General features: G+C 43.5%; 1 protein-coding gene across 2 annotated transcripts in view; it reads left to right on the top strand.

Annotated features, from left to right (window-relative positions):
* LAMB1 (laminin subunit beta 1) overlaps window positions 1–16,684 on the top strand; it is a 79,217-nt gene that overhangs the window by 47,918 nt on the left and 14,615 nt on the right. For both annotated transcript variants that reach the window (XM_004046046.5, XM_063708720.1), the window contains 4 exons: window positions 1,238–1,462; window positions 2,766–2,980; window positions 3,672–3,768; window positions 14,627–14,996. In XM_004046046.5, coding sequence (XP_004046094.2) covers window positions 1,238–1,462; window positions 2,766–2,980; window positions 3,672–3,768; window positions 14,627–14,996 — 907 coding nt within the window. The remainder of the gene's footprint in view (window positions 1–1,237; window positions 1,463–2,765; window positions 2,981–3,671; window positions 3,769–14,626; window positions 14,997–16,684) is intronic.

Below are 16,684 nucleotides of genomic sequence, written 5' to 3'. Positions count from 1 at the left end.
TGTTAAAAACTCCTTCTTATTTCATCCTTGAAGCCACTGTTACAAATACTAATTATGTTTATATGTAACTCAATAAATTTTTTTTGCATATAATTTCAGAATTTCTTAGGGAAATTGGTCATCATTAAAGATCCAATTTTTCAGGTTGCTCACAGAGGAGTGGTAACTTTTCAGTTTCTGTAATTCTTTGTTTTGTTCTGTTTTTGAGACGGGGTTTTACTCTGTCGCCCAGGCTAGAGTGCAGTGGCACAATCTGGGCTCACTGCAAGCTCCGCCTCCCAGGTTCACGCCATTCTCCAGCCTCAGCCTCCCGAGTAGCTGGGGCTACAGGCGCCCGCCACCATGCCCCACCACCACGCCTGGCTAATTTTGTTTTTGTATTTTTGGTAGAGACGGGGTTTCACCATGTTAGCCAGGATGGTCTCGATCTCCTGACTTCGTGATCCGCCCACCTCGGCCTCCCAAAGTGCTGGGATTACAGGCGTGAGCCACCGCGCCCAGCCCACTTTCTGTAATTCTTAAATTAGGCTGGGTGTGGCGGCTCATGCCTGTAGTTCCAGCACTTTGGGAGGCTGAGGCAGGAGGATTGCTTGAGCCTAGGAGTAAGAGACCAGCGTGGGCAAGATGGCGAGACACCATCTCTCCAAAAAAAAAAAAAAAATTTTACAAAATTAGTCAGGTGTAGTGCCGCAAACCTGTAGTCCCAGCTGCTGGGAAAGCTGAAGCGGGAGAATTCCTTGAGCCCAGAAATTCAGGGCTGCAGTGAGCTATTATCATGTCACTGCATTCCAACCTGGGTGATAAAGCAAGGCCCCATATCTTAAAAAAATGTAATCCTTGGATTAGGATTTCTACATGAAGCTATGCTTTACATTGTTAGTTTGCTCCCAGCATGCTCCACCCCCATGTGCTCAGAAGCTAAAGTCTCATGCGCTAGGACCTAACTGTCCACAGCCGCTGTGGCCTCTGGGGCAGTTGCAACACTGTTAGAGACTACAAAACATTAGACTGGTGCAAAAGTTACTATGGTTTTTGCCACTGAAAGTAATACTGCCTTCCTCTCACAACTCAAAGCCTATTCTTTCCCCTTCAGATGTGATCACCCTGGGCTCTTTAAACAGTGCAGTGAAGATGAAGCACCGCCACGATCAGCTCTCTCTAGGCATGAGTGTCGGTGCACTGGTGAGCTTTCAGTCAATAAGCTAAACATCTTGTGTTTGGTTTTATCGGGTGACAGGTTCCAGATGTGACGACTGTGCCTCAGGATACTTTGGCAATCCATCAGAAGTTGGGGGGTCGTGTCAGCCTTGCCAGTGTCACAACAACATTGACACGACAGACCCAGAAGCCTGTGACAAGGAGACTGGGAGGTGTCTCAAGTGCCTGTACCACACGGAAGGGGAACACTGTCAGTTCTGCCGGTTTGGATATTATGGTGACGCCCTCCGGCAGGACTGTCGAAGTAAGATGCACATTTATTCTGCCCGCTTCTTAGAATGACTTCCACCTTTTTTTCATTATCAGCAGATTTTATTCTTCCTGTATTTATTTCACTTGGGAAAACATTTGTTCAGAGAGGTAAAATTTCACTTTCAACTAAGGAAAGATGAGACCAATTTTTTTTTTTTTTTTTTGAGACAGAGTCTCACTTTATCACGCAGGCTGGAGTGCAGTGGCATGATCTCAGCTCACTATAACCTCTGCCTCCAGAGTTCAAGTGATTCTCATGCCTCAGCCTCCCGAGTAGGTGGGATTGCAGGCACCCCCCACCATGCCCAGGTAATTTTTGTATTTTTAATAGAGATGGGGTTTCACCATGTTGGTCAGGTTGGTCTCGAACTCCTGACCTCAGGTGATCCACCCGCCTCGGCCTTCCAAAGTGCTGGGATTACAGGCGTGAGCTGTTGCACCTGGTCATTTTTATTTTTTTCTTTACATCCACATTTTCTGGCAGGAGTGAGGTCTCAAGATGTGACTCAGTGCCTGGGAGAGATAACAGGAAAGAAAAACCATGTAGCTGTCCCCATGATAAATGGCATCCAGTAGAGGGTACTGATGGTATGCTCTGCCCATGAACTTGCTGGTTGGATGGACTTCGAAATCCTAAATACCCACTGTGGTCCCACCTTTTCTAGTGGCATTGATGGAATAGAGCCTTCCAGCTTAAGGAAGAGAAAGAAGTAGCATCTCTAACATCTCTCTTTTGGAACTCTTTATTTCTCTCTTACCAAGATCAACTAGCATTTCCTCCTGCTGCAGCTGCACAGCCCCCAGGCTCCTGGCTTTGTTTATACAAACGTGTGGAATGCTAGGGACCAGCAGGACTGGATTCCTTAAAAGCCTTAGTAGCTTAAAGGGCTTTTACCTGCTATGTCCAACACGTTTATTACGGCTGTTCTCTGCCAAGAGTTTGAAATTATTAGATATCTCAGTTCCCACTGGCATTTTTAAAAATTATTTCCAGTTAAGCCTTCAATTTTAAAATGACTCACCAGCATCTTGTCAAATCTGTGTATTTTGAACATACTTTTAGGTGAAATGTGTCATTGTGTGTATCTGGGAAATGTCAGAACTGTGTAAGAAATCATGAGAACTTCTAAACAGTAATTTTAGCTTTATTTTTGAATCACCTCCATTTCTTTCCTTCTTTGCATTTCAAGGTCAAGATCTGAAGTGGGAACATCTTAGCGTTTAGATGTGGCTAACATCTGCATGCCTGTGTATTTGGGAGTGTGACAATAAGTAAATGTGTTGTTCTTTTGCAGAGTGTGTCTGTAATTACCTGGGCACCGTGCAAGAGCACTGTAACGGCTCTGACTGCCAGTGCGACAAAGCCACTGGTCAGTGCTTGTGTCTTCCTAATGTGATCGGGCAGAACTGTGACCGCTGTGCGCCCAATACCTGGCAGCTGGCCAGTGGCACTGGCTGTGACCCATGCAACTGCAATGCTGCTCATTCCTTCGGGCCGTCTTGCAATGAGGTGAGGGGCTGCTGCTGGGGATGATGCCTTTATGAGCTCAGGTGTCAGCCTATGGTGACTTTGCCCCAGTTAGAGCAAGGCACCAGGGCACACAGCTTGAAACACAGCGTGGCCTGGATCTTAGCCCTCATTTGTACCCCTTGGCTGGGTCTACATAACTGTGCAGAGAGTCCCCATCAGACACATCCATAGCATTTCAGTAGAGGGTCCCAGCTGCAGATGCAGACTCACTTAACAATAGACAAGGGTGTGCTATTTCTCTTCAGTACCTGGGCGCTGAAGCAGACTCTTTTCTTAGCTTCTCAACTTGAAAGGAACCAATTAGCCATACCCAGCATTGTAAAAAGTGCTGTTGTTTCCTGACACATGCTAAGGAGGACATACTCCCTAAGTCAGGCGAGTCAAAGGTGGCCCAGGATTGTGGCTGATCTGTGAGGATAAAAGTGAGGAAATATGTAAATAAATAATAACATGCCACAGACCTTTCCAAGCCCTGTTGCAAAAGAGCACTTAGATGCTGGCATGGGGCTCTCGACACCTACGATCGAAGTGGGAGTCACTTTTCCTAGTCAATGGAGACCTTCTCAGGTAAACAGTTCATTCCCACTTCTAACTGGCAGCTAGAAAAAAAAGATGACAACTGGCTTCTGGCCTGAAGCCTGCTTGACCAAGGTCTGTGTTCTGGCCGCAGTTCACGGGGCAGTGCCAGTGCATGCCTGGGTTTGGAGGCCGCACCTGCAGCGAGTGCCAGGAACTCTTCTGGGGAGACCCCGACGTGGAGTGCCGAGGTGAGTTGTGGGCGTTTTCGCATTGACTTGATCAGAGAGTGGAGGGAACGGGGGTTCTACAAGAGCCTTCTGTAAATTGTAAATTATAAAACACAGTACAAATTAACGTGTCTATAAGAACCTGTATTTAATTGCAAAATGAATTAACACTGATTGTTTAAAAAACAATCTAACAAATCTAGCCCTGCCCATAAGTATAGGTAGTCAAGAGTGGATGTGCATACTCTCCCGGCCCCACACCCTGGGGTAAAGTTTGTTTCTGTGTGTCTGTAAGCACACACACACACACACACACACACACACACACCACAAATACACACAGAGCTGCTTCTTAAAATACTTTTAACCAAGGTGGGACCATGTGAACCGTATGTTTGGCAAAGTGACTTTTTATCCCCTCTGAACAGTATTTTGTGGCCAACTTCCTTGATGGCACAAGAAGAGGTAAATGGTTATCCTAGTAAGATCACTGGATTCAGTGGATCAACTAGACTCTGTTGACAGTTTAAGCTCTTGGCGTATGTGTGTAAGATAACATCCCCACCAGTGAAAACTGGAGGGCAATGTCATGGAGACTTCGTGCACAACAAAGGGCTCCAAGGTCAGGGGCTCCAAGTCAGTTTAATGTGAATAAAACCCAGATTTTCACCTAAGCTTATGATTAAACAAACAAACAAACAAAAAGATGGAAATGACATTTTCTTACGAACAAAAACTTGTTAAAATTATGTGAATCATAAGGATTGCTTGATTTTTATGGTATTGCAATTTTTTTGACCTGGAAAATTATTTTTCAGATCTTAAAGTCAAAACATGGAAAAGAAGGAACAGGCTGTTGCAACTCTGTTTTTATATTCTTTCTTTCCTACTTGATTTTCTTCCCTGTTTTTAATTGATCATTATGGATAAAAATTTTCTGTAGTTTCTTAAGTGCTCTTTGGTATATTTGTTACACATCTGAAATTATAGGTCTCTGTTGGACTCTTGAATTTTTTTTTTTTTGAGACGGAGTCTCGCTCTGTCACCCAGGCCGGAATGCAGTGGCATAATCTCGGCTTACTGCAACCTCCACCTCCTGGGTTCAAGCGATTCTCCTGCCTCAGCCTCCCAAATAACTGGAGTTACAGGCAAGCGCCACCACGCCCGGCTAATTTTTGTATTTTCAGTAGAGATGGGGTTTCACCATATTGGTCAGGCTGGTCTCAAACTCCTGACCTCATGATTCACCCACCTCGGCCTCCCAAAGTTCTAGAATTACAGGCGTGAGCCACTGTGCCTGGCCAGGACTCTTAAATTTTTAAAATGACCGTTTTCTTTTTTTGGACACAACTACAGCAAGAAATAATACAGATCTTCAAGTTGGCAACTCATTCAATATCTCCTACAGAAGGTCAGGAACCTAGAAACTGTGTTCCTTCAGGGTGCAAACCCATGTGTTCCTTAACAGCAGAAAAAGGTCAGTGGGCAAGACCAGAACAAATTAGATATGATTTGTTTTTTAAGTTGAGGCTTAGCCAGAAGGGTTTGTATGGACCTCTTAGATTAAGGTTTGTTTCACAGTGGGGATAATGTTTGCTATGTTAATAAACAGGTACTTTTCTTTCATCATTCTCCAAATTTGGTTCTTAATGAGATCTGACATCCCCTCTTCCATTAGAAGGTATTGAAATCCAGTGGACCAGTTTCTCCAAGATGTCTCTTGAAAGTAAAACTCTGCTTAAAATCTGTTTTTTCCAGGGCTCTAATCACTACTCTGTTAAATTCCTCAAACTTGTAATGCCCCAAGGCTTGATTTTTTCCAGATAATGGCTCTATCGTTGCACATACCCTGATTCTGTCAGCATGTGTCATTGGCAAAATAGCTTTCTCTGCCAAAGCTTTCTGACCTTTGGCTCCATCTTAGCTTTGTTAGCAGGAAAGGCCTGCTACCCAGAGTCAGAGTCAATCAGAGAATTGTTCATGTGGTCCTTAGAACTTTACTCCTTACCCTTTTATCTTTTCTTTAAACTTTCGCCTCTAAATCTGCCAGGGAAATTGTGACTTATAGAAACCTTGTCAACTTGTTTGGGTCAAAAGTTAGATCCTGTTTTAGAAACTCTGCAAAGAGTGAGATTCATGGCATCATTGTTCGCCAACTTCTTTGTTCCTTTTATCCAGAAGAAAGGTCAGCTCATTACGTAAGAAACTTTTCATCAGGAAAAGCAAACAACTGATAAAAAACAGAAACTAAGTATTCTGCAAGGAAACCTGGTTTAAGGAGAATGTATTGAAACTGGATATGTCTGTTCCTTTTTACTCCTCCCTTTGGCATTTCCTTTTTTTTCTGTAAGATAATCATAGAAATTTACTTAATGGAGGAGCTACAAAGATCACATGGCTTTATGGTTTGCCTATTATGCTGGCCAATCCCGGTGGCACAAGGGCAGCAGGGATGCAGACAGATGAAGAGGTCCCATAGCCAAGAGTGTAGGTCCTGGAGCCAGACTGCCCACATTCACTTCAAGCAATTGGTACTCCTGTATTAGAAGAAAACAAAGTCCCTTCTCATCTCCTCACCCAGTATACTCCTCTTTTTACTCAGCTTGATAGGAATCTTTCCAATCCTCTCTGCATTTATATGTATACATCATTCGTATTCGTGACCCTAATAATGATACCCAGTCAGCTCACACCAGCAAGAAAAAGGATTTTTCAAGCCCTCTGGAAGCATTGGAAGCTCCAAGTGAGCACAAGTGAAAATACCCTAAGAGATACTTCCAGGTTCTAGATCTAGGTGTTTCATTTTCCCCTTGTTTTCCCACTACATTGTCATCTCTCCAACCTTATCTTTAGTTTTGTTTTTTTCATGGAAGGCCAGAAAGCCCCTTTCCCCAAAGTGTTAAAATCTGGGGTGAAGGCAACTGACCTCATTGCATACTTTGGCAATTCAAAGTTATAAAATGTTAGCCGGGCACGGTGGTTCACGCCTGTAATCCCAACACTTTGGGAGGCCAAGGCAGGCGGATCACTTGAGGTCAGGAGTCCGACACCAGCCGGACCAACATGGTGAAACCCCATCTCTACTAAAAATACGAAAATTAATCAGGTGAGATGGCGCACACCTATAATCCCAGCTACTTGGGAGGCTGAGGCATGAGAATCGCTTGAACCCAGGAGGCAGAGGTTGCAGTGAGCAGAGATCGCGCCACTGCATTCCAGCCTGGGTGACAGAGCAAGACTGTCTCAAAAAAAAAAAAAAAAAAAAAAGAAGAAGAAGATATAAAATGTTGGGGCATCTTTATTTGGGGTGTTAAAGTAGATACTATCTCTCCTTTGTGCCCACAGTGGCTGAGCTGGGGTGGGGACACTTGGAAATTTGGGAGGAGGGGAGTATTTTGGGTCATCACCATAATGGGGTCATTGCTATAGGCACTTGGTATGCAGAAGCCAAGAATAATAAATGTCCCACAGTGCTTAAGGCAGTCTGTCAAACAGAGAATGTGTCGGATCCTCAATGCTTTTAGCACTCTTTGGAGAAAGCTCATAACCTACAAAGCACCCAGAGAGAGTGAGAATTGATTTGAGTGGACAATGGGGGATTGATTCATGGCCAGCTATGGGGTCTGGTGCAGACAGGGTGGCAACAGGAGTAGGACCAGTGTGGCCCGTGAAGGCAGGGGCCAAGATGCAGAGGCAGACAAGGCTCTTGGTTATGTTTGTGCTGGAATGCATTCACGAATAGAAACAGGAGCACAGGGGCTTTCTGAAGGGATGGGCCCAGAGATCAGCAGGGACAAGAAGAGGTGTCATTCAAAATTAGATGGAACTATGCAAAAAGAACATCAGCTCTTTTCTCCAGTTATGTAATTGCTTGACAAATATGTTTTCAGTTGAATTGGTTATTAGAGGGCATAAATTTAGACTTTCTGATGCCAACTAGCTAACAATATGCTTATAGAAAGATGTAAGTCCTAGCTAAGTATTCTCCTTATGGAAAAAAAGAATGTAGTTATGTAAAAGACAAATGAGTTGAGCCTCCAACTTACAGATTGTTGAATGTTCCTATTGTCCAGGCGGGTTGGGGCTGTTGGTCGATGGTGCCAAGCCTGAACAACCCCACCACTGTGCTGGGATGGAGAGGGAATCTCATCCACCCACCATGAACGTGCTGGAGAAAACAGCCTGGAGCGCTGCATTGTCCTCCTCAGGAGTCAAAGAGTCACAGGAGGAATCTTTCTGTTGATTCACAGATAGCAAAAAGGAAGGGTAAAGTTTCCATTTGGGGCCTCTGGCTCTTGGAAAAGGGCAGTGTCTCTAAACCCAGGCAAATGGTAAATGTGGGGCATAGGCAAGAGGCTCCGGGTAGTGGCCACTTCCCCATCGTGCTCGTTTCTCATTTCATGTTTTTTAGTAGAAAAACACAGTGTGTTCTTTTGCCCAGACATTAATCTTTAGAATGCCTGTGTTTTCTAATGTTGGGATTTCTTTCACAACCACCCACCTTAATATTTCCATTGTGACTCAGAAAATCAGACTTCATTCGATTCTTTAGAGAACTATAAATACTGTTGTCAGTAGAGTGAAGTCTTGTCTTATGTAATCCTAATTACAGAATGTGTTCTCAGAACAGGTAGGCTAGACCAGAGCTGGGCAGACCACAGGCAGAGGCCAAATCCAGCCCCCTGCCGATAGTAGTTAATAAAGTTTTACACCCACTTGTTTATGTATTTTCCCTGGCTACTTGTGGGCAGCAATGCCAGAGTCAAGTCATCATGACAGAGACAGAATGGCCTGAAAGCTGGATTTACTATTTCAACTTTTACATTAAAACTTGATGACCCCTGTGCTAGACAGGCAGCTCATTTCTGCAGGTAAAATTATATTCATCTCCCAACTTTCATTCCAAAATTGAACTTATATTACTGAGGCCAAAAAGGGAAAAGGATAGAAGAGAATGTCAGAAAAAAAGAAAATCCCATGTAAGAAATAAAAATTATTTAAATTGCCCTTGCTTTTAGTAAATAGAAATGCCTAAGTAAAGTATCGGTAAAATTCTTGGCACCGCAGCAGATCCTAGAGTCCCATGTTGCTTTGAGGCAAGGTCCACGGCAGAAGAAAACCCCATTACCTGAATCTTAGGGTGTAGCAGTTTCTCTGTCCCAAGGCAAATTTAAGTTTCCAACAAAAAGGAGGATAATCAGCCCAGTACTGAGTGACCAATGGTGTAGGGTGGGGAGTGGACACAGAGAACAGCTGACACTGTTCTGCCACTTGCAGGCTATTTGGGGACACGGGGTACATAAAATGAAGTAACAAGATAGAAAGTAAGTGGCACAAACTTTTCAGTTGTCAGAAGAGGGCAAGATCAGTGGGAAATGGAGTCATTAGGGAAGGGTTTGCAGAAAATATTAGCTCTAGTGGCCATCTACAGAGAACGTGCTGAGTGCCAAGCACTTTTAGGCATAGTATATAAGTATTCTTAATTTTATCCTTGCAACAAAGAACCTATGGGGGTAAGTATCATCTCCATTTCACACTTGACTAATCTCAGACTCAGAGAGGTTAAGGGACTTGCCCAAAGTGAGGAAAGAACTGGGATCTGAAGCCAGGCCTATGTGGCCCTGTGTCCCAGCTGTTTCCACAAGCCTGGGGGCTCCTCATTGACAGCTGGTATTTAGAGAGGAAATTATCATCCAAGCTAAAGGACAACACAGACAACATGAAGCAGCATGGCTCTGGGAGGTGCCCTCGGGAAACAGTCTTGGCTGGAGAGTCATGGAGAGATTTGGTTTCACCAGATTGTGTGAAGCCTTCGGTGCTGGGCCATTAAGGGTAGACTTTGTTCAGTGGGCACAGGAAGGTCTGGAGGAGGAGAGGGAAGGATGTAAAGGAAGCAGGCAAGTTAGGTCTATGTGATAAATGGGTACATAGAGTATTTCCCATTGTGGCATTCACTTGCTAGTGTTTTCCTCTGGACCTTAGTATCTTTAAAATCGGTACAATAGTTTTCATTTACCTACCTCTTAACAATTATGTTTGAAATGATAAGAAAACTTAGTAAAAATAGAGGAAGCCTACTGGCCACAGAACAGAGAGTGTGTTTACAGATGAAAGTCAAATTATTATGGCTTGTTAAAATGAGTATCTCATTTAAAAAATACTATTCTTCATCTTCATGATTTGTTCATCTTAAAGATTAGGCAACAACTTTTGCTATATATGCTCTCCTTTCCAAGAGAAAGTTTCTGATTCTCTGCCAAGTAATCCCATTTCTTAAAATAAGACTGCTTTATCTAGGTCATTTGGATTCTGATTCCTTTCTCTTAAGAGAGAAGGAGCCCACTGGACCTCGTCAGCTGCAGCCTGAATAGTCAGTTCACAGTTTTTCAGATCCGGTGGGTGTGTAAGATGATGGGAGAATCTCCTCCACACATTAGTGTCCATGAAGTTTTACTAACTTGTCAAGTGTGAACTGACCTGTCTGCTTCAGCCACGTGAGTGTGGGAGTTTCACTGAAAATATTCTTGAAGTGGAGGGGGTCTTTTTACAAGGTTGTAAAATGTGGGCCTTCTGGTGCCTGCCTCTTAGGTGACTCCAAGAGAAGCAATTCTGGAAATTCAATAGCCAGGGAAGGAAGCACATGACCAGGGGCTTCAGCTTGAAATCAAAACCTGGTACATTTGAGACTAGTTATTTGGCGCCCTCCCGGAGAGTCAGGCCCAACTTTTTCAATAATGACACTGCAATCCAGTCATCTGTGAGATTTGATGGTTTACTTTTCAGGTGGGAGAAAGGAATGTTGGTCAGTTTGGCTGAACTGGTTGTTGACTTCTGGAGAGAGCCGAAGCTCTGCTAGCTCATTGGAACTCTTGCCCAGGCTAATTTCCCTCGGCCAGATAAAGACGGAAGCCTTATCTGCCTTTTAAGTCTTTCAGGGTTGGGCTGTTTTCCCCTTAACGATGCCTATGACAGAATGGGGAGCAAGACATGTCTTTAGCAACGAAATAAATGAAAAATGATCACAGAAATTAAAAATAAATCAACGTATGCATGCATCCCTTGCCCCAAGCATGAATGCAGCAAAAACCTAATGTTTAGGACTGAACAAAGGTATACCTTTGCATCATATATGGGAAAGAAATAATTGTCTAAGCAAACTATAAGCATATGCAACTCTGCCTCAGTTGTGTCAAGCCTAAGGGAGACGGGTGAGTAGGCCCCAGAGGGCTGCCTCACCCTGACCACTGGCTGGTAGACGAGGTAAGTTTTATTACAAATGGCATCACTTCTTCCTCTGTTACGTAAGTCCTGAGATTTGTGCATCAGCCTACATTGCTGAACTTCCGAAGTCGTGATTCTGCTCCAGCTCCACCTTTTGAAGAGTATCTCTTTCTCCATCTCTCTCACACACACACAGACACACATAGATACACACACACGCACGTGCTCTTTTTCTCTAATATACAGAAGGTGGGCAGAAACAGCTGGGAAAGTAACAGTCAGTGCTCCACAAAATGGGGTCGCGTGACTCTGAACTTCAGTATCTCCTGGGAACGTGATAGAAACAAAAATAGTTCTGGGCCCCACCCAGACCTACTGAATCAGAATCTGGGGATGGGAGGAGAGTAGAGAAGCAATCTGTTTTTTATGAACCTTCCAGGTGATTCTGATACCTACCCAAGTTTGAGAGGTGAGGACCCAGGTGACTCGGGGGTAACTTTTAGCTTTCTGGAAGATGACTAAATTTTACCAAATGATAATGGAAATGTATTCCTAAAAGCTAAACAACATAAACTCTTAAGGTACTAAGTTATTTAAGTTATTTGTAAGTTATCTAAGTTCTTCCTAATCTCAGAAATCGATTAATGTAGTGGTTTTCCCAAGCCTTTCTCATTATTTCTCTTGGGTGTCACTGGCATTGACTTCCACTAAAAAAAGATCCCATGGTCAAATGACTTTGGCATTCATACAACTGGATAAAAACAATATAAAACAGTTTTTCCTGAAGAACTCTTCTGAGTCTGTAATATGCTGACACTTGTTTTTAATCTTCAAGATATAAGGATACAGAATTTTTCATCATGGGATAGTTTTTTCAAGGAACACATCATAGAACGTATGGTCTACGGATCACCATTAAAGTTATCCATGGTTTGCCTAAACAGCTTCCTGATTCATTATGAGAATATTCCCCAAACAAGAAAAATGAAACATACTTTAAGTACCTGGAAAGGATCTGTTTTTTGAAAAACATACACCCAAGTTTTACTTTTGAAATCCTAAGGTCTTGGTTTTGAAAACCCCAGGCGCTAAGGAAATTACGTTTTAAAATCCTAAAGGTTGAGGAATTAATATTCTAAACTTCAAATTTTTGAATAATCATGACATTATTGGCAAATACATATAAATAAACATATAACCAGAACACGTTTTTCCCCTTTATCCAGTGGAAATACGATCAAGCATCACTCTTAGCAGAAGACTACCAGACACTTGTAGGGACACGAAAAGTGATAATAAAAACAATTTATTTATTGAATGCTTGCTGTAGACCAGATGTTCTTCTAAGCACTTTGTAATTATTTTATCTTGAAAGCAGTCCTGTATTTAGACTCATTACCTCTTCTTACAGACGTGGAAGACGTGACTCAGTTTCCTGATTACCCAGGGTCACATAACGTGTGGAGAAGGCAGGATTTACCACCTCAGTCCGCAGTTCATGCTCTTAACCATAATGCTGTACTCCTCAAACCTGCCACTCGAGAGCTTGGAATGTAGGGGGAGAACAAAGACAATAAAAAGATAAACTAGCAATACAAGGCAGGATGTGGTGAGGGCCAAATGAATGGGCCACAAACACATATCTCTGGGTTGAAAGGATGGTGATGTTATATCAGATCTCAGGACCCTCAGTATAACTGGTTCTGGGAGATGTTCCATTAGAAAGTTTTTCAGAGGAAGGCCGGGCGCGGTGGCTCACGCCTGTAATCCCAGTACTTCGGGAGGCCAAGGTGGGCGGATCACAAGGTGAAGAGATGGAGACCATCCTGGCCAACATGGTGAAACCCCACCTCTACTAAAAATACAAAAATTAGCTGGGCATGGTGGTGCATGCCTGTAGTCCCAGCTACTTAGGAGGCAGAGGCAGAATAGCTTGAACCCGGGAAGTGGACGTTGCAGTGAGCCGAGATCATGCCACTGCACTCCAGCCTGGGAGGCAGAGCGAGACTCTTCCAAAAAAAAAAAAAGTTTTTCAGAGGCAAGTCACAGCTATTGACCCAAGAGTGGCTCACACCTGTAATCCCAGCACTTTGGGAGGCCAAGGCGGGCAGATCACCTGAGGTCGGGAGTTCCAGACCAGCCTGACCAACATGGAGAAACACCGTCTCTTAAAAAAAAAAAAAAAAAAAAAAAAAAGCCGGGTGTGGTGGTGCATGCCTGTAATCCCAGCTACTCGGGAGGCTGAGGCAGGAGAATTGCTTGAACCCAGGAGGCAGAGGTTGCAGTGAGCCGAGATCGCGCCATTGTACTCCAGCCTGAGCAACAAGAGCAAAACCTCCGTCTCAAAAAAAAAAAAAAAAAAAAAATCTGAGAAAGCATGAATCTGTTGTGCTTTGCCACAGTTGACATTGCACTTCAGGAGGATTATTTTCTTTTATGAAGGTATGTAAGTGTCCTTGCATGCCTAGACTAAAATGAGGTTAGGGCTTCATTTGGCAAAGACGTTTGGATTCTGATTGCAAGTTAACCCCGAGTCCGATGCTGAAAAACGAAAAATGGTTTAACATGTGCCCCTGCCCTTGGAGTCCACAATCCAGTTAGGGAAATAAGATAGTATATTCTTTATTTATTCCTGTCTTTCCTCAGAATGGGTGGAAGCCCAGCGATAAGATGTTAGCATAAGGCCTTTCATAATTCAAACCCTGTATAAATACTTTCAAATGTCAGATGTTGATATAAAAATCATTTGGTCACCTGAAATTTGGGAATCTAAGCCAGGGTTCAAGGGCACAGCCACTGTGCTAAGTAATCTCAGCCACAGCTACTGGCCAAGAACACATTTTGTCCTGTACGGCATGTGATTTTCCTGTGCCATTTGGCTTTGCATAACTTGCCAACCCTATTGGGCCTGTGAGACGCTGAGACTGAATGGCTCCCAAGATCCCTGCTTGTAGTACTGGCAGTGGTCATCACAATGGCAGACACCCCCAAGTTAGATTATACTTAGTTGAAAGCCTTTAAACTGGATACTTAGAATTCCTTTGGGTTTTGTTTTGATCATGTTTATTGCATTTCATCAAGTATGTTTTGTTGTGAGATAGAGTCAGGTACGTTAGGAGCTGCTCATTTGTGATGTATCCGATGCCAGGTGGCACATTATCAGGATGTAACCTGGATTGTTTGTACAGACATGGTCTGTGGGGAAATCCTAAGTAAGGGGGAGGCAAAGGCAGGACGGAGGTGAAGAGTATAGACTCCGGAGTTGCAAAGAACTGAATCAGAATTCTGGCGTGGCCTTTTCCTTGCAGTGAGACTTGGAGCATGTTACATAATCTCTCTGATCTCTCAGTTCCCACATCTGTGAAATAGTGATTATTATAACACCTATCCCGTAGGGTTATTGTGAGAGTTAAATGGGATCATTCACATAAAACGTTCCTGTTTAAAGTATTATTACTGCTAAGAAGGGGTTAGCAACCACTGAAGTCACGCATGTGCTAGAGGAAGCTGCTACAGTCTCTACCTGAGCCATTGGTCAATTGTTGTCGATGGTTGACACCTTCCCATTTTCACAGTGAAGTGAGTATTCTAAATGCCACATCTTGTCACTAAGGTTCATGATCAAGTAGATCAGCTAGCATTGCTTATTCCCTTCTAGCCTGTGACTGTGACCCCAGGGGCATTGAGACGCCACAGTGTGACCAGTCCACGGGCCAGTGTGTCTGCGTTGAGGGTGTTGAGGGTCCACGCTGTGACAAGTGCACGCGAGGGTACTCGGGGGTCTTCCCTGACTGCACACCCTGCCACCAGTGCTTTGCTCTCTGGGATGTGATCATTGCCGAGCTGACCAACAGGACACACAGATTCCTGGAGAAAGCCAAGGCCTTGAAGATCAGTGGTGTGATCGGGCCTTACCGTGAGACTGTGGACTCGGTGGAGAGGAAAGTCAGCGAGATAAAAGACATCCTGGCGCAGAGCCCCGCAGCAGAGCCACTGAAAAACATTGGGAATCTCTTTGAGGAAGCAGAGTAAGTAGTTAATGAGCCGGAGGAATAACTCACAATATTTTTTCAGCTTTATGAGTAAACAGCAAAGATTTCCTGGCATGGTGCTTCCATCAGGAGGTTTTGTTAGTCCTGTGGGTGAAAACAGATTCTGAGCCATTTATTTTCCAGCAGTCTTGACTGGGCATTTGGGTGAGTGAATGTTGGCACATCTGTGGGGACCAGCCTTCTGGAGGCTGCAGTACAGAATATGCAAGCATTATATTCAGTGCTCCTCCTTGCAAATCATGTTCTAAGTCAGTAAAATGGGAGGGAATGCTGGATTTAGAAGACAAAGATCCATAATTGAGTCTTGGCTCTGATGCTAGGCTTGTGAACTTGGATGACTCAGTTCCTCAGCCTGTATTTTCTCTCCTGTGGAGAAGGGGTAGGATAATATATGCCATTACTTTATGAAGTAATGAAAGGATTTATATATAAAATGACAACAGGATTGCAGAAAATTATAAACTGTTAAGTATTGCTACTATGGGGGAAACTCCATTACCTCAAAATAAGACTGCTTACTTCAAGTTTTTTCTGCTTCTCCGCCATTAGTCCACCAGACCAGTGCTTCATTCATCTAGTTATAACAGCTGCTCTATGATGAAAAGTCCTCATCCCACCCCTTCTCTAGGTAATCTTCCCTCTGATTGGACAGTGTTTGTTAGTGGAAGCCTAGAGAATTGACCTTCTCAAGGATCATTTATCTACCCTTTCTCCTACCTCCCCTCTCTTGCCCCTAAACATCCCAACTCCTTTTGCCAAAAAGGAACCCCCAAAACAGCACAATAAGACCTAAGTGCTAAAGGACAAAAACAGAAAAGGGTATGAGGCATCTGTGCTTCCCTAGATGCTATGGTTTTTTCACTGCAGACTCACCATCTAGGCCTGAGGGGACCGCTTCACAGTTAAATCCTGCACACTGAGGTGTTTATATGACGAAATGACAGTAACATTTTTTGTGTGTGATGAGACTTTAATCAGCATCTTTAAGAAGCCAGAGGGACTTTTCATCTCATACCAGGCATGAGTAGCAGAGGACAGCTGACATTAGCTCAAGCGACTTGAAGGAGGTCCTTCCTAGACCTAGATTTAAAGTAACTGGACCTTGATGTCAAGCCTTGGGTTTTATGCCCAAGACCATGTAGCTGGCCAGAGTGTTAGGAAACGTCTGATGTAGAGTGACAATGCATTTAATGAGGCATTTTACCTCACTGAAAAGACTAAGCCTCCTAATGTGCAGAGATCACAGTTTTGGCAGGCCGTGGTCCGAATTCAAGCCCATTTAGGAAATGATCCTTGGCCTGGGTCTTAGGCACCTCTGGGAGGAAGAAAAAAATCTGGTGTCCTTTGAGAGCCTGCCAGAAGAGAGATTACATTCCCAAAACAGCTCTGTTTCTACCGTCACTATTCATTTAACTAGACAGATTGTAATAATCACAGGAAAACTAGTTCCATTACTCTTTTTTTTCAACATACTATCCAAGGATACATGTTTTAGGAACCAAAGTGGCCTTATTTTAAAATACGATGTTAGATTTGCTTGTTTTAAAAAAATTGTATCATTTTATGAGACCTGAGAAGAAATGAAAGCCTTCTGTGAGTCATATAATTAATAAAAGCAAAGCACTGAGAAAAGAAACTATGTATATTAGCCTCAGGAAAAAAAG

The sequence above is a fragment of the Gorilla gorilla genome, chromosome 6, assembly GCF_029281585.2.
Source record: "Gorilla gorilla gorilla isolate KB3781 chromosome 6, NHGRI_mGorGor1-v2.1_pri, whole genome shotgun sequence".
NCBI classification, from domain to species: domain Eukaryota; kingdom Metazoa; phylum Chordata; class Mammalia; order Primates; family Hominidae; genus Gorilla; species Gorilla gorilla.
The sequence above is the reverse complement of the archived record's forward strand: the minus strand, read 5'-3'. Positions and strand labels throughout refer to the sequence as shown.